Here is a 17,127-nt window from a genome sequence, read left to right as displayed (position 1 = left end):
ATACCCCTGATAATTTTTGTATAAAACATCACAAAAATACAAATACCCAGGTCCCTCTCCAAACCTGCTAAACTGGACCTTTAAGAATATAGCCAGGCAGCCATTGAGACATTCAAAAGTAATAATACGGTAAAAATAATCTCCACATGCAATTCTCAAGTCCAGCCATAGTCACCATTACCAATGTAGCCCAGTTTCCTAAGTGTACACACAGCTCACTACCTCCGCACCACATTACTGTTTTCCAGACTTTTCCAGACCTGCAGGGCTTGGCGTTGGGAGATTGGGAATCAGGCCAGGATCTCCCTGCTAAGCTGTCACTCATGCTGCAAACCCTGAGCCCCACCCCACCCCTATCACTAGGCCAAAAAGAAAAAAAAAGTAGTCAGAAGGTACCGACTTCAGTTGTGAGATGAGTAAAGACTAGCAATGTAACATACAACATGACGGCTGTAGCCAACACTGCTGTATAACAGAAGACAGCTGGTCAAAGAGTACGTCCAAATAAACCTCTCATGAGGGGAAAAGGTGTCTTCTTTTTTTTCCTTTTGATTGTATCCATGTGAACAGATGGCGGTTAGCTGAACCCACTGCGGTGATCATTTCACAACTATCTAAATCAAACCTTCACGCTGTATGCCTTTAACTTGATACAGTGAGGTATGTCAGTTACTGCTCAACAAGGCTGGAAAAGGAACAGAAATTGCCCCCCTCTCAAACACTGTCCTACCAACTCTTTCATGGGACACAGATTACCCCCTTATTTCACAAAGACAAGCATCCAAATCTCTGTTTACTTCTAATACAATACAAACTCTGGTTCCAGAGGATTTGAGGGAGTTGTCAAGGAAAGTTACATTGGCTGCCAAGAATAATTGATGGGAGTTAAAATTGTGTAATCAAAGTATTGTTCCTCCTCTTTAATTAAAAGTACCCTTGAATCAGATAGAATTTATGTTTTTTAATTATTGGCAATTCCAATCAATACTTTGTTAAGACACATCCTGGCGTCAGGGCCAAACCCTTCCAGGGATGAAATGAGGTCCCCTCTTAGTATCATTAACCAGTGCCTTGTGAAATTCCATTGCAAGAGCGAAGGCTCTCTCTTCCATGTAGCCACTCTGCCCCCTTACCTCTGTCCTACGTCACACCTGCCCCTTTATCACAGAGCCAGGAGCACCGATGACCCTGGATTGTGCAATTCCAAGTGCAGGAAACAGCTACCTGGAGCAAAGAGGTCAGGGCATTGACTTGTTAGCTGTGTGACCAAAATACTATTTCACCTACGCACATGGAAAGCAGTGATTACTCTAAAATTCCATTCTCCAGAGGACAGCAGATTCCTGGGGAATGGCCCTGAGGCCACGGTTTGCACGGACACTTGCACAGTGCCAGCCAGTCTGTTCTCCGAGCCCTTGCAAGAGCGTGAGCTTTCTGACATCTGTACCCGTGCCTCCCTAGTCCCGAAGGAAAGAGCCACTGCTGTGAGTGATGTTAGGCTGCTGAGGTGATTTTATAAAATGGTATGTGGAGGAAGATCTCTTCCGGGAGCCAGAACTTCTATTTCCTTTGACCTTCTTGCTTTTTAAGAGGAAGCCTTCTGGAAGGTATTACTGTGTAGCACAGTGGTTAAGAACATGAACTTTGTTGAAAAACTAAAACTGAACAAGACCTGGAAGGGGAAAGAACTTGGATGAGCCAACTCTTCCCTTAGCACCCGTACAGCACAAGGCAAGTGGCTTGACCCTTCTGAGCTTGCTTCTTTGCCAGCATCATTCGTAGGACAGCAAGCCAAAACGAAAGCAGAGGCCCTGACTGGTGTGGCTCAGTGGGCTGGGCCTTGTCTCACAAAGCAATAGGTCACTGGTTCAATCCCCAGTCCTAGGGCACATGCGTGGATTAGTTAAAATCCAGGTTTGGTCCTGGATTGGTCCCAGGTTGGGGGTTTGGTCCCAGATTTGGCCCCAGGTCAGGAAGCGAATGAGAAGCAACCAATAAATATTTCTCTCTAATATCAGTGTGTCCCTCTGTTTCTCCCTCCCTTCCCACCCCCCCCCCCTTTAAAAAAAAAGGCAACCTCTGTAGAATAGGGGTTAAATTTTTGCAGGAAATTTTCCTGCTTGCTTCTTACAGAATAAATTGAAGCTAAAGGTTGTTAAGGAAAGGTGAGAAAGAGAAGAAATGTAGAAGTCCTGGGGAAGCGAAGATGGTTTGGAACAGCCCTTGTGAGGGTAGAAGAGGGTGGGTCTAAAAGGAGGCAAGCAAAGTGTAAGACGGGCTCCGCAGAGGCGGCAGCAGCAGCAGCAATCTGTGGTCACAAGCAGCCCCTGGTGAGTCACAGCCAGGGCAGGAGGTTTGAAGGAGAGGCACTCAGCGATGACCAGGGCTTTCACCCATGATGACCATGGCTCACTAGAGGTCGCATGGAGATGTTTATGAAAGCTTCCTGGCTCCAAGTCCAGAGCTCCTTCCAGTCTGTAGCAGATCCGGGTCCGGCCATTCCTTTGGCAGGCCAGGTCAGGTCCTCCAGGTCACTGCGACAGTGAGGTTACACTCCTGGGCCTGCCCCCCACTTGTTGTGTTACATGTGGCTTCGGGCAAGTCCTCAGAACACCCCTGGCTTGTTTCTGTGATTACATGTTGTTCCAGAAGCTTGGGTTCTCCAGTGCTGCTCTCTGGATGACAGTCTTAGGCCCTTTTGATGTGAGCCCCCGTTTCTCACGAGGGTGCCCAGATGTGCTGCAGGTAAGTATTTAAGTCACTGGCCCACACCAAACATCACTCTTACATCGGCAATAGTCCAACACCACACACAGGGCAGAAAGTTGTCAGAGGGGATTGATGCCGTGTTTTAAGGAAGAAAACCTTAAGTAGGAACGAAGCTCGAACCAAAGCAGTCCAATCTCACTACAGACAGTGAGGAGGTGTTAGCTGTGCCCTGAGTCCCTGGAGAAAACTGCTTTACTCCAGGTGCACCACAGATTCCTCCAGTCGCGCTTTTTTGTGAACTTCCAGAGAGCCACTGAACCGGCCTAAAAGATCAGAGGCTGACTCGGGGTTACCGTTTTCATCAGTGGAAAAGGGTTTCCTTGGGCAAGGCAGAATGGGCACTGTTTGGGATTCTTTTTTATTTAAATTTTTTTTTTTTTACCAGCAATAGCGATTTTTTTTCATCACTTCCTTTCCAGTAACTACGCACTCGATTATAACTTAAGTGAAGCTCGGGAGCCCCAAGTCCCAGCCGGGTGAACCGGCCTAAGGACTTCCTTCTGTCGGTCCTCCTGACCCGGACGCCAGCCCTGGCTCTTTGGTCTCCTGCAGCGGAGCCTCCCGGAGGGCCCCAGGAACCCCGGACGGCCGTGAACCCCAGACGGCCGTGAACCCCGGGCGCACGGTGCCCGTCCGCCCCGCGGCCTATGCGGCTGAGTGCACCGCCCACTTCCGCCTCCCGGGCCGACTCCGCCCTCCCGCCCGCCGCTCGGAGCCCCGAGAGCCGCCCGCCCCGGGGCTGTCCCGCTCGGGGGCGGGGTGGAGGCCGGCCCGTGGCCCACGTTGGGGTGGAGCGGCCACCCCCGTGGCCGAGGCCGAGGCGACTTCAGGAGGCCGGAGCCTGAGCAGGACGCAGCCGGGCGGCGGTGAGCGCAGCCCCGGCCTGGTGCAAGCGGGCGGGCAGCAGGGGGCCGGGGGCGGGCGACCTACCGGGGCAGCCAGGGAGGCGACAGTGCACAGCACACGTGCCCGGGGACGCAAGGGTGCCCCCCGCCCGCTTGCTGGTCCGGGTTCGGTGGACACTCTGTCACGGTGCGCGGCCCCCTCCCCGCAGGGGTCACCTGCTGGCCAGTGTTGCCCTCCTTTGCCCTAGGTCGTGTCATGTGGCCTCGGGGCTCCGCGCCCTCGGGACCGTTCACTGGGACGGACCGAGGCGCTGATGAATGGGAGACTCCGGCGGGTTGCTGGGCAGAGCTCGAGAGCGTTCAGAGCTCGGCAGACAAAGTTGGAAGTCTTGTCCTTAAGCTGCTCCTCCTGCGGACGAGGGTGCCGAGGCTTGCGGACAGGAGCGCCACGTTGGCCGCTTAGCGGCGCGGCCAGTGTGCGTCCAAGCGCCCTTGTGCCCCAGCTCCAGTCGCTGCTGGAGGGCGGCCGTCTGCTGGGCCAGGTTTCCCCTGGAGGTGGAACCTTGCTGTGGAACGCGGCCTCCTCGGATTCTCCCTTCGGAGAAATTCATTTCCCTAGGGAACCACTGAGCTGTGTGGTCAGCGCTGTTGCGTCTCCTGAAGTGGACCCTGGTGTTGTTTTAAAGGGGGGTAAAGGGATCCTGAGAGGGCTCGCTTTTTAGATTCCAGGTGGTACTGAAGGCTGTCGAATCCCCCACGCCAATTGTCTCCATCAATCCAGAGCTGCGCGTTATTTGAATCAATAGCCCAAACTTCATGAGTTAGTGTGTTAGTTCCCATCACTATTGACTGCCCTAATAATTCTACAAATAGTTTGTAGGATTTGATGTGTGTAAGTTCGGCTTACCTAAAGGGGTTGGGTTCGCTGGATGGCATGGTAGGACCTACTGCGCCCTGCTGAGAAAGAAATGCCCGTTTCAGAAGGCAAGAAGGCAAGAAGGCGCTGAGAGGCCACACGGGCTGTATCCTGTCCTTGTGTCTCCTCCGTGAGGCACAACCTCCGTCCATCTTCCTCTGGCCTCAGTTTTTCCACCTGGAAAAGGGGGACAGTAGATCAGGACCTCCCACCAGTCCCCAGATCCTGGACAGCCACCGCCTCCGTGGCTGGCACTGCCAGCCCAGGCCTGTCCACAAGGCAAAATCCTTGTCTTGGGTTTTCAACTTGGTGGCTTTAAGTACTCAAGTACTGTGTTTTGGATGGTTCTGGTTTTAACTTTTTCTTTTAAGAAAGTTAGATTCTTGATGTCTGGTCATTGGCAACTTGTCAGGGGTGCCAAGCGGATTGTCATGGGGGCCACAGCAGCCTTGCAGTTGCCTTCAAAGGGCCAAGTGTCACTTTAAGACTGTATAAACGTAACTACTTAACAGTTAAGCAAGAACTTGGCACTGCCTCCCAGGTAGAAACGAGGTGCTGGGCCAGATAAAACAAGGTGGAAGGCCAGATCCGGCCCATGGCCCTTGCGTTTGCTGCCTGTGCTCTCTGTTAATGGGCCGCCCTTCCTCTTTGTAGTCTCTGTGAAGTCCATGCCTCAGCAGTCGTTGATTTTTGGCCAAGGTAGAGGAGTAGGCTCTGGTGTTTGCACTGAATCAGGATTTCCAGGAGAGGGGCCTAATTATTTAGACACGTAACAGGTGCCCCAGGTGGTTCTTACCAAGCAAATCGGGGCTGCGGTGGGGCGGGAGCTGCTTCTCAAAGCATGGTGGGGGGTCAGGCTTCATCGGCTTGTGAAGACCGGCAGCATTTCTGGTGCCACCTGAGCCTGCCAGTCAGACTGCCCTTCAACAAGGTCCCCAGGTGCTTCAGGTGCACCTGATGGCAGAGAAGCTCTGGGAGAGGGCCGGGGGTGGGGAGGGGGGGACTGTGATGACCACAACCGGTGTTTTTGGTGCTGTGCTTTGCAGTTTTTCTACTAAGAACTTGTGATGGACACCATTCCCTAACATATCTGACCCCCAGGGCTATCTGTGATTGCCCTGGTATTACAACGATAATGCTTTCATTATTCGCCATTGTATAGATGCGGACTCCCATCTCGGGGGCCCACGGGGGCCCCCCTGCTGGCGGCAGAGACGGTAGGCACTCAGACCCAGGCCTGTGCCACTGGTGGCCTCCTGTTTTTTCCACACCGGTCGTTTTGTGGCCTTCTCTAGCGGACTCAGCCCTGGCCCTGTCTGCGTTTAGAGCTGAGCCTGCTGGAGCGATGGTCCCACTCGGGCCCCTGGAAAGCTCGTTGGATGTGCCTTCGGACGTCTGTGGCAGGCTCACCCTTCTGGCGTTTGTTTCCAAGGGTTTGGGGATGGTCGGAATGAAGGGCCTCACACCAGTGGCTGTAGCATTGATACACAAGGAAGGTTTTGGGTCTGGGCACTGTTGGTGAGGGGGTAGTGGGAGGGTTAAAGAGACAGGCCAATCAGAAGCTGTGCTGGCATCTTGAGCCCGCCCCCTTTGGAGCCTAGTGGAGCTGATGTCTCAGCCCCCACAAGTTCGGGTTCAGGCATCAGGCCTGGAGACAGGGAGGCTGCAGAGGCCTGGCTGATGGTGAACTCTTGCCTCTACCCAGGGACATGAGGTGGCTGTCATAAGCTTCAGAGCGTTGCCTGCGACGGAGCCCAGCAGAGGAGTGGGCAAACATGAAGTCCAACCCTGCCATCCAAGCAACCATCGACCTCACGGCTGGGGCCGCAGGTAATCCCAGAGAAAGCTCCGTCCGCTCTGCCGCAGGCACTCTCCACACGTGAGTCGGAGCGAAGCGTGGTGCAAGTCATCATGCCTTAACTCAGAACAAGGCTCGGGAGCGCAAGTGTAAGACGGAGTTCCCCGCACAGCGGAAGGCAGCGTCATTCCCACCGCGGCAGAACTGTGCGTTGGGGAGCAGGGTGGGGAGCTCCCCAGGTCAGGGCTGGGAAACATCGCACCTCAGAGTGGAGGTCCCTTCCCCTGTGTCACCTGGTGTCACATGACTGGGACATGCAAGTGACAGATTCCTCAAACCTGGCAGTCTTCAGAGCTCTCATTGTGTAAAAATAACGCCATGCCATCTCTCCAGGGAATCCCGGTACTATCCTTACTACTGTCAGGAAAAGAAAGGAGGACCCCCTTTAGAAATGTCTTTGGTAAATGAGACTGCCATTCATTGGATCTTAAAGCCCTGAAAGGTCATTAATGTGAGGCCCTAGGATTTGCCAGGGCGTGGTGGCCCGGGCCCTGGCCCCAGCCTAGACTTTGGCCCCACAGGGCACAAGTAAGTGCTCCCGGGCACAGCTTGTGACAGACAAGCCACTCTCCAGAAAGATGACCTTTGCTCAGCCTGATGCAAAGGTCAGCACAGGAAGTGGGTGGCTGGTAACTCATTCTCCAGATTCCTGTGTCCTCTTAGGCCATGGGAGCTTGTGGGTCAACAGAGCAAGTACATTCAGACAGCCACCTACTCTCATCTTGTCATTCGCTTCATTGTAAAAAAGAAATTGGGGTTCACAGGGAAAAAAGTGTATTTCCCCATGAACTGAAGGTCGGCCAAGGTGAGCTAATGCAGAAGGCTAGAGATAGCACATTGCAGAGGCTTATCAGGAGTGCAGGGCACAGGTGCCAGCTCCCAGTCAGAGACCACAGGCGTGTCCCACCCAAGGAGCAGGGGAAACGAAGGGGTCCTGGTTTCCGCCCCACAGCCTTTGCCCGCTGTATGCCAGCCCCTCACCCTGCTGTGGAATCCAGCTGCAGCCCCTCAGGCCCCACACCCCACTTCACTGCCTGCCCCGAATGGGACCATTGGGTCTCGGCAGTCGGCAGACATTCCACTGCATGAGAGGTTCTCAGCCTTTGGGATTAGATGTCCTTCAGTCTATCAGAGATGTCAGACCTGCTGTGATAGAGTTGAAAAGCTCATCTTTTCCCAGGGAGGGGTCTGTGCCCCACAGTTGTAAGTTACGATGCATCTTAAAGCTGTAGATTGTAGTGGTGCTATTGGGTGTCACGGCCACTGCCATTTGCAGTACTGTGAACATGTATGAGGCTCTTATCTGAGCTGACGTGGGCTTTTCCTGGTACCTGTCTCCTGCCCTGGAGACACAGGCTCACCCGGCTCAGCGGCAGCACGGCCCCAGGTGGCCTGACTTCCGAGAACACCGGGCTCCTCGGCAAGGGGTCTGTGCTCTGTGTGTAGGGGTCCTCGGGCCCTGAGCAGAGGAGTTCCTGGTGGAGTGGCCGTCCTTCCTGGGTGGGGGGGGTCTCAGTCCTCCCACGATGAGCTGGAAGGGCCTGCAGAGAACACGCGAGGAAAAGAGGCCCAGGGGGCTTTGTTCAAGTTCACACAGCTTGATGGGGCGAACACCAGGCCGAGACCCAGGCTGCTGCATCCCTTGACTCGCTCTGACGTCCTTTTGGTTTTACTACAATTCAAGGGGCCAACAGCAACCCTGGAGGGGGCTTAGTTTGGAGCCTTCGCTGCCCAGCTCTCTGCATGGGGAAGCGGTTAGGCCTTGGGATTTTCCTGCTGGCCTGAAGCAGGGGCCCCCGAGGGTTTTGGGGACACAGCCTACCTAAGGACAGGGCTTGTATGGACCACTTGAGGCCTGAGGTGATGTGGGTGCAAGATCCACGGGTTCTTCTGTGTCTCTCCTTTCTCTTTTTTTTTTAGACTTTATTTTTTAATTTTTTAAAAGATTTTATTTATTTTTAGACAAGGAAAGGGAGGGAGAGAGTCAGAGAAACATCAATGTATGGTTGCCTTCTACATGGCCCCCAGTGGGGACCTGGTCTGCAACCCAGGCATGTGCCCTGACTGGGAATCGAACTGGCGACCCTTTGGTTCGCAGCCCGCGCTCAATCCACTGAGCTACACCGGCCAGGGCTCTCCTTTTTCTTTTAAGCAAACCTCTCCACCAAGGAGATTTTCAGTCCGGGTCGTCTACCGGAAAGCCATCACTGTGAGCCTGCAGCTACTGTAGGGGAGAGTCCGGGAGAGGCTGGGGAGCCCCAGGCAGCCAGGATGGGGCAGGGGCTGGAGAAGATGGGTAACTGGACCATGACTGGACCCTGGCGGCCTGCATCTCAGAGGTTCGACCTCACTAAGCGGAAGCCTATGGTAGCCCGGCCGTCGGTTAAGATGGATAAAACGTGCTCTCCCACTGTGGCTGCTCCACTGCAGTGTTTAACTGGCACCATCGGGGAATGTGGCATTTTAGATCGTTAAAGTGTCTCCTCTCCAATGCCACGGTGAAGAACCAAGAAAAAGCCTCCTCCGGGGGAGTATTTTGAAAAGGAGACAGCTCTCTGGGTGGCTCGGCTGAACGTTTATCGGCTGCCTCCAGAGGGGGCTGAGCTCCTCGCCTCTGTGCGGTGCACCAGGTAATTCGGGATGAGGGTCAGCTTCCCGATTTTCAGCTCTGCCCGCCCTGTGAGCTGGCCTTCCCCGCCGACACCATCTGTGCCCAGTAGATTTCCCAAGCACCTTGTCATTTGCTGACATGACTACACCAAACACGGAAAATCCACAGCAGCGAGCCCGGTGAGGTGGAGAGTACAACCCGGTTTGAGTGCCAGTCTGGCAGAGTCAAATGAGGGGCCAGCCCTGACGGCTCAGGGGAAGGCAAAGGCTGTTTCCATGTGGGTAAGGACATGAGGTGATCAGAGGTCTGAGCTCCAAGCAAATGGAGAAATAGTTAATTCCTGTAAATGAATGATAGCTTCCTTAACTGGTAGGTGCCTGAGGTCCTGCTGGCCCCCGGGGGTTGGTGCTGCAATTCAGAATAGTTGTCACCCCCTGGAGCCTGGGCAGTCTCCTTTGTGTGTGGTCAGTTACCTGTGAAATTGGCTCACCTCCCGGGAGGGAAGGAGAGAATCATAGCCGGCATCTGAAAATTCATTAGCCTCCTACCCTCTTCTTGGTAGAAATGTAACTCTTACAGATAGGCAACAAATGCACATCATAGTAACCTGCCATATCTGAACCATTCGGGATGGTTGTGTTAAAATAGGGAAAACTTCCAGTTAAAATAGTAATGCTCCAAATTAAATGCTTTATTCGGTGTGTCTGCATCTAAGTTGTCTAAATTACGTACCAACTTTAAAAATTCTGACCTTCACCTCTTCTTTTGGAATAATTTAAGTATTTTGACAGAAGTACAGTAGTATTTTATTCCAGCCCACCAGTACCCGGGAGAGAATAACTCTAATTACAACAGTGTGTTACTAAATCACATTCCACCAGTTCAGAATTGGGGGTAATTTGATAAGACAAAGCAGACATGTATTACCGCTCTCCTACCAGAAACAAACAGTATTAGGAAGACCACGAAGCTCATACTTGCGATTGCTTCAAAGAAGAGATCAAACAGCTCAGACTCTTTGGAAATGTCCGTTTCTTTGCTAATGATTAACTTGGAATTATTCCTAGCAGCTCCTCCCCTATCTCTGCCTTCCACAACTGAGTTGGAGTCACTATGTACAGTGTTGAAGTTATGAAATTGTATTTCTTAAATTTTTAAGAAGCACACTGGGATGACCTTGGTTAATGACCTCATGGGGGTTTTGGATATGTGATTCTATGAACACCACCTTCATGTTGCCGTGTGCGCTCACCACCCACAGTCTGGTCTCCTGTTGGGCCTCCCTCACGCTCTCCGGCCTCTGCCGCCGTTTCCCTCGTGACCCTTCATACCGCTGTCTGTGCCTGTGCATTTGTTTCTTAAATACATCACGTAACCTTTCTCTTCAATTCGGACTGGGCTTTCGTAACCTCATCCAGTGGTTGCAGTTCCTGGCATGACCAGGGGACTGCCCAGACGCAGTGGCCTTGCAGGCCCAAGGGGAGGTGGAAACATTAGCCAGTGGCAGCCCCCAAAAGGCAGACCCTGCCCAGCATCTGGGGATAGAGTAGGGTCGTTTCAGGTCTGTCTTTTCCTTACGTGCAGAATTTCTCTTGAAGTCCTCTAATGCAATTTAGATTTGCTGTATTTGATACTTTTACAGTGTAAAAGCAAGTAAATGTGTGGTTTTTGCTAAACAAAGACACATCTCAGTTCACTCCCTATCTGTTGACAAATTACATATTGGCAGGGTCCAAAGAGTGACTTTTCTATACGGTCAGCTATTTATAACTCCTGGGGGTTAATCAGCCACTCCGTTTTCTTTATCTGTTGCCGGTTATCGTCCTGCTAGTCCTCAGCACCTGGAGGCATTAGGCCAAGAGAAGGGAGGGACTCTCCCCTGATTTCCCTCCCGGTCCTTTGATAGCTCACGCAGGAACCTCAGTGGCAGCCCCTGTGTTAAGCCTTCCAGGAAGTTCCATCACATGTCAAGGACCTCACAGCCAAGCCAGGCTTCCAGCCCCGACCCCTCCGACCCACTTGCTAGTGCTGCTGAGCACAGGCCACCACTTTGTATCCGGTGGCCTTGCCTGTGGAGCACACAGACATCCCTCCACCGTGTGGCCCCATCAGGGCTGGATCCGGGAGCCAGGCACACGGGTTGTTTCCTGAGGGGGTTAGCAGGTTGGAGGGAGTGAGAGGTGAGAACAAGCTGAAGCAGAGCCTCCGTGCTGGGGCAGGCCCCCGGGCCCCCATTTAGGGCGTCAAGTGGCGCCCTAAAGTGGCTGCGGACACTCGCTACAGAAGATTCCTGTCCCGTTTGCAGGGGGCACAGCGTGTGTGCTGACCGGGCAGCCCTTCGACACCATGAAGGTGAAGATGCAGACGTTCCCCGACCTGTACAGGGGCCTCACCGACTGCTGCCTGAAGACCTACTCCCAGGTGGGCTTCCAGGGCTTCTACAAGGGGACTGGCCCCGCGCTCATCGCCAACATCGCCGAGAACTCGGTCCTCTTCCTGTGCTATGGGTTCTGCCAGCAGGCGGTGCGGAAGGTGGCGGGTCTGGACAAGCAGGCCAAGCTCAGGTGAGTCGGGGACGCTGGCACTTGTTCCACTGGTCACAAAATCCACGTGATCTGTTGTGAAGAAGAGTGTTTCCTTTCTTAAAAAGAACCCCTTTCTTTCTGACGATGATGATGAACACCTTGTGGCTCGATCGGGATGCACGTTCGCCTCGTGTTGAGGGAGGGTGGGCCCTCTGTGGAGGGGGAGCCCCCCCAGGGTTGGCATGCTGTGGGAGCACTCTTTGGACGTGGGCGCAAGTGCTGGACAAAAGCCACAGGTGCCACGTGTGGCCCGAGCTGTAGGTTCTACTTTGTCGGCCAGTGGAGAGTCTTGGAAGTCTCTCCTTTCATCCGCGCGCTCCCGTGCTGTGTCCTTTCAGCGACCTGCAGAACGCGGCTGCGGGTTCCTTCGCCTCTGCATTCGCCGCGCTGGTGCTCTGCCCCACGGAGCTGGTGAAGTGCCGGCTGCAGACCATGTACGAGATGGAGACGTCGGGGAAGATTGCCAGCAGCCAGAAGTAAGCGTCCCCGGGCACCGGCAGTGGGTCTTGCTGCCTTAGCGTGTTGAGCATTTTGTAATTTTATAGTGTACTAAAACTAAGTAGTCGACAGTGAAGCAGATGTATCTACTGCAAACTGTGGCATTTCCAAAACATTTCCCCCGCCAGTTGGAGGATGGTTTTCTGAACGGACTGTCTGTGATGTTGAACCTACCATCCCACCTGACAGACAGACGTGTGACACCCCAGCAGTGGAGAAGCCCAGGGTTACACCCTTTTGGCCTGCATGGATAAGGCATGGTCCCCAGCTGTGTTGGGAGGCACATGGCTGGCAGCTTTGGGACCGAGAGCTAAGCCTTCACGAGGGCTCATTTGGACCCGGAGGTGACTCTTTGATGCTCGTTCCCGGGATCCACATAGGTGTTCTGGCTGATCAGCCTGGGTCCTAGCGGTGACTACATTTAACCACCCCCACCCCCACCCCCCGTCCGTCTGGGCCCAAGTTCTGAAGACCCGTGGACACCCTCCTAAGCCTAGTTCTTTTCAAGGACCAAATCACTCTCCACCTCAATCCCTTTTCCCCATTACCATTGGGTGTTTGCTACGTAAGGGGCTGGGCCAGTGGAATACCATGTATTTTTGCCGCATTTGGTTACTCTTTGTTGTGATTGAACTTACTCACTGTCGAAAAAACGGGTATTAGCTCTTTTACGTGGTTGATGATAGGTCTTCTAAAAAATGTGTTAACCATTTTAACAAAATTTCTCTCCTACAGAATAGTTTAGGTGATACGACTTAATACGAAACATTTGTATCTGTGCTTCTCCGGATACGTCCTTCCCACAGAAGCCTTTTGTTCCCCGCATCTCTGTTCCCTAGAGTCAGCTGCTTCCTCCCTGCAGCTGGAAGGGCTCGCTGGCCGGTGCCTGGGGGGCCTCGCGGTCTTCAACACTCTCTCTCCCTGTCCCTCCCAGCACGGTCTGGTCTGTCGTGAAGAGCATCCTCAAAAAGGACGGCCCCTTGGGCTTCTACCATGGACTCTCAAGCACTTTACTCCGAGAAGTACCGGGCTATTTCTTATTTTTCGGAGGCTATGAGCTGAGCCGATCGTTTTTTGCATCAGGGAGATCAAAAGATGAACTAGGTAACGTGCTCGCATCGGGTGTGCGGGTGTCCGCCGTCCCATGGTGTGGTCGCTCGGTTCCGGTTCTGTGCGTCTCTCCTGGTGCTGGGGTTTCCGGACCCTGGGAAGCAACGCGTCAATTGCAAGCGCCTTCCTCTGGGTGGCGCTGGCGCTGGCTGGGTGTCCCCGGGCTTGGTCATGGTCTCAGGACAGGCTGAAGCCCCATGTCCCGAACTTCTGCACTGGAATAACATCCGTTAATTTGTTCTGGCTCCATTTTAGGGGGGAGGAAATACAGAAATTCCTTTCCCTGTGGGAAAGCAGCCATAATGGGGACATCACCTATAAATCATCTCGCAATAAGCTTAAAACTTGGTGATAAAGCTTGCTAGTGTTTCGAGAGCAGTGGACTTTTATAGTTCTCTCCAGCTTTGTTCTGTTTCCCTGCTGGACACAACGAGCAAGGCTGGGCACACACACAGGGGATCACTTTCTCCTTAACCTATTCTGGGGTTAGTCAAGTTCCCGGGCTTAACTGTTGTGTTTAATGGGACAACTTGGGTTTCCTCGTAAAGAAAGAGTCGGGGCTGCTGGGCTGTGAAATGTTTAACTACTTGAGAGTGAGAACGTGGAAGACGACCTGTGTTTCAGTGGTAGTAGTGTCATTCCTCCTGGGAGGGCATTGCTACTGCTTAGGGGCCAGAGGGCCACGGTGCCACAGTGACCAACCCGTATGCAACCCTCCCTAAGGCTTCCTGTCCTGACAAGGACGGGGATGTGGGGCTGACCAGCGCACCACACCACACGGGCGTGGGCGTGTGCTCTTCAGGCTCTGACGCGTGCCTCAGAGGACTGTGCTCCCCGGCATTCGCCTTTTTACCTGCACCGGGCGGCAGCCACTACCTCGACCTTCAGCATCGTCTCACCAGCCGTTTGCCAATGTTCTTCTCCAGGCCCTGTCCCTCTGATGTTGAGTGGCGGAGTTGGTGGCGCCTGCCTCTGGCTTGCTGTTTACCCAGTGGATTGTATTAAGTCTAGAATTCAAGTTCTGTCCATGTCTGGAAAACAGGGGGGATTTATTGGAACCTGCATAAGCATCGTGAAAAACGAAGGTGAGTCCGCCGCCGGCACCAGGGGCATGTGTACGCGGCAGTGGGTCGTGTTGCTCCACTCGGGCAGAGGGTGGTGCTGCCCCGGGCCCTGTCTCTGTGGCATTTCTGCCACCGGCTGTGCACTGTTTCCAACCCCTTTTTTAGCTTGCTTTTATCGTTCTTGAGAACATTTAAAGTTCCTATTCCTAACCCCTGGGCCAGGTACCTGTGAGGATTCTGAGTTCTAAAGAGCCTGGAGGGACTTCGTGAAATCTGGGTATTGTTGAAGGGGACAGAGGTTTTGACGTTAGCAGCACTGGTTTTATGTCACAAGGGTCTTTTCCGAGGGTGACCCTCAGTGAACCCCGAGGGGTTTAAATGAGTGGGCAACATCCCCAGTCCTGAGACTGCAGGAATTAAAATGCACTCAGCAACTTCTGAAGGTGACTTCCTATCAGTTTTTGGAGTTGGGTGGGAGGACGAAGATTTCTACGTACTGTTCCTATAAGTCCGTTGCATGCTGCTAGTGCGTGGAGAGCTGTGAAGGCTCTGTCTTGGTTTTGAAGGAGAGCGCACCGTAAGAGCGCGCAGAAACCGTTCCATGTGCGGCGCCCCCAATAGAACACAGACCCCTTGCACCTTACTAATGCTGTACTAACCCTTCTTTAAGTTTACGTTCCCTGCGTAATTTTACAGAGCTCTTCCACCTCCCTTGTCTGATGGGAGCTTCCTAACCACCCAGGCAACACTGACATTAGAATCAGTCTCTGACTTCAGTGTGCGCACCCCGCCGGCCCCGTGCCTCGTGGGAGAAGCCGTGATGGGGGCGTGTTGGCTGAGCATCAACCCGCTTTGCTCGGAGACCTGACACTGCCTGGTTTCCTGTGGCCTGTTTCAGCCCATCGGTCCAGGGAGATGTGGACACAAGCCCTCTCATCACGTGTTGGTCTTTGATGCCGCTGTATGGACTTGGAACTGCAGCTTCGAGGGGCATCTCCAAGGAGGGGGTCTCAGCGTTCGCTCGCTCTCTTGTCTCCTAGGGATACTGGCCTTATACTCTGGACTGAAGCCCACCATGATCCGAGCGTTCCCGGCCAATGGGGCGCTGTTCCTGGCCTACGAGTACAGCAGGAAGTTGATGATGAGCCAGTTCGACGCAGACTGAAGCGTCCTGGCGAGCCCAGACCCGGGGCCAGGTGTTCGAGGACTGCAGTTCGTCTCAGGGCCGCCTGGAGTACCCGACCCACGTGCAGTTGTTTTGATTTCAGAGCGTTCTGTTGTTGCCTTCCATTCCTTTGCCCTAAATGTTAAACTTCCATTTAATTTCTGCCCGTAATTGTACTGAGATAGAAAAGTTGCTGCTCTTGTCCGTGGTAGGGCCTAGGGGTGAGTCTGGCCTCTGTACCTAACCCGCAAAGATAAGTACAGCTGCGTCGGGGTTTTGCACGACTGGACACGCACACGCAGTTTGGGTGCTGTGTGTCGTGAACGAGGCACAGTTTCGTTTCCTGCTTAGTCTCGGATCACACCAGAAAAACCCAGAGGCAGCTGCGTTTCATGAGGATGTTTATCCATGATTATCCCTTCTAGATGTAGGGTCTCTCTTCTGATATGCCTAACACATATGTGCTCTATATCAAGTGGTGAAAAATTTTAAAAGGGTTCCTGTGGTGCTTGCAAACCAAAATAGCTAGCTGGATTTTAAAGAGATGACTGTACCTGCATCCTGACGCAGCTTCTGTGTTTCTGATTCCCGTTTCAGAGGAGGCCTCCTGGATTTTTCCAAGAAGCGCTGCTGTCAAAACTGTGCCGTTCACTTTCTGGGTGGGGTCCTCTTCGGCTCTCTGACATACCGTTGGGCTGTGGCCCGGGCATCAGGCTCACGAAGCCCCATGGCCTTTACCTGTGCCAGCTTCCTTCTCTCCAAAGAGCTTCTCCTCAGCCTGGCTCTCGGTTAAGGAAGGGCCTGGCGAGAGGGGCCACACTGCTGTGCTCTATGAAGACCTTGCGGCCGACACCAGCCCTTGGCTTCTGTCTCTGGGTCCTGGCCTGGGCGGGACGCCAGAGCATTCCGTTGGGCCCCTGGGGATCACTCACTCATTGCCTCCACCAGTTGGAAACCCACCCAGGGAGTCGAGTGCCAAAGCCAAGAGCAGCCCTTGTCCCCTGTCTGGTGACGGAGCGGCAGTGCTCGTGGGTGGAGTCCTCCCCGCAGAACCAAACCAGACATAGTGCGTGCCTGCCACCAAGAGTCACGTCAGGGCTGACCCACTCTCAAGCTTCCCTTGGGGGTCCCTAACTCCTTCATCATGCTTCTCACAGTATGGGGCCTCTTGCACTCGGTCCTGGCCCTCAGTGAGTTGTAATGATGACTGTAGATGCGGTGTGACTTCGTATGCAGAGAAACAAGAACAGTAACCCTGAGTAAAGCTGTGCCGCATGTGTGCTAACACAACATCAGAAACCCTCATTCCATGGACGCCAGGGCTGGGGGATGGGCTACATCCCCAAGTGGTTCTTCATCCACACAGGCTAGAAATGAAGCAAAGTAGGAAATGAGACCGGCTTCCGGCAGGAAGCCAACTGCCTCGGCCCGCGGTCCCCCCGCCTGGTGCCCGCCGCCCATCTCAGCACAGTTGGCAGCAGCGGACCTCCTGTGTCTGCCCGCAAAGGGTTAACGAAGTGTCTTCCCTGAGGCAGGGCAGAGGGGTGGGAGGGAGGCGACTTGTCATTCTGTGTAACTCATGGCTCGGTATTTGCATCTAATTTGTACCATTTCAGATCTGTACTCCAGACAAAAATAGAATAACTTGAAATACTGTGTTTAGAGAAATTCTGGTGTTCTATATCATTAAATTATTTGCCTAATGT

The 17,127-nt window shown here is 53.5% G+C and overlaps 1 protein-coding gene across 4 annotated transcripts; it reads left to right on the top strand.

Moving 5' to 3' along the window:
• The first annotated feature begins 1,460 nt into the window (after positions 1 to 1,460).
• SLC25A15 (solute carrier family 25 member 15) lies at positions 1,461 to 17,127 on the top strand. 4 transcript variants are annotated; one of them, XM_037057604.1, is made up of 8 exons: positions 4,024 to 4,035; positions 4,136 to 4,139; positions 6,236 to 6,360; positions 11,305 to 11,563; positions 11,923 to 12,060; positions 13,017 to 13,186; positions 14,119 to 14,277; positions 15,297 to 17,127. In XM_037057604.1, exons 3-8 carry the CDS (start codon positions 6,306 to 6,308, stop codon positions 15,419 to 15,421), a joined length of 906 nt encoding a protein of 301 aa, XP_036913499.1. In that variant the 5' UTR covers positions 4,024 to 4,035; positions 4,136 to 4,139; positions 6,236 to 6,305; the 3' UTR covers positions 15,422 to 17,127. The 4 variants fall into 4 exon arrangements, with proteins under 4 accessions (XP_036913500.1, XP_036913498.1, XP_036913499.1 ...); XM_037057605.1 differs by lacking the exons at positions 4,024 to 4,035; positions 4,136 to 4,139 and adding an exon at positions 1,461 to 1,484; XM_037057603.1 differs by lacking the exons at positions 4,024 to 4,035; positions 4,136 to 4,139 and adding an exon at positions 3,484 to 3,635.

Source organism: Sturnira hondurensis, unplaced genomic scaffold, assembly GCF_014824575.4.
Source record: "Sturnira hondurensis isolate 20B ecotype Veracruz unplaced genomic scaffold, ASM1482457v3 Scaffold0009719, whole genome shotgun sequence".
Classification (NCBI taxonomy): Eukaryota; Metazoa; Chordata; class Mammalia; order Chiroptera; family Phyllostomidae; genus Sturnira; species Sturnira hondurensis.
Note: the sequence above shows the minus strand (reverse complement) of the source record. Positions and strands in the feature narration are given on the sequence as shown.

Excerpts from the sequence above, each read along its gene's own strand:
- SLC25A15 (XM_037057605.1), top strand. The coding sequence starts at position 6,306 with ATGAAGTCCAACCCTGCCATCCAAGCAACCATCGACCTCACGGCTGGG. Across the intron at positions 11,564-11,922 it reads GACAAGCAGGCCAAGCTCAG|CGACCTGCAGAACGCGGCTG; the intron begins GTGAGTCGGGGA and ends GTGTCCTTTCAG. Across the intron at positions 13,187-14,118 it reads GAGATCAAAAGATGAACTAG|GCCCTGTCCCTCTGATGTTG; the intron begins GTAACGTGCTCG and ends GTTCTTCTCCAG.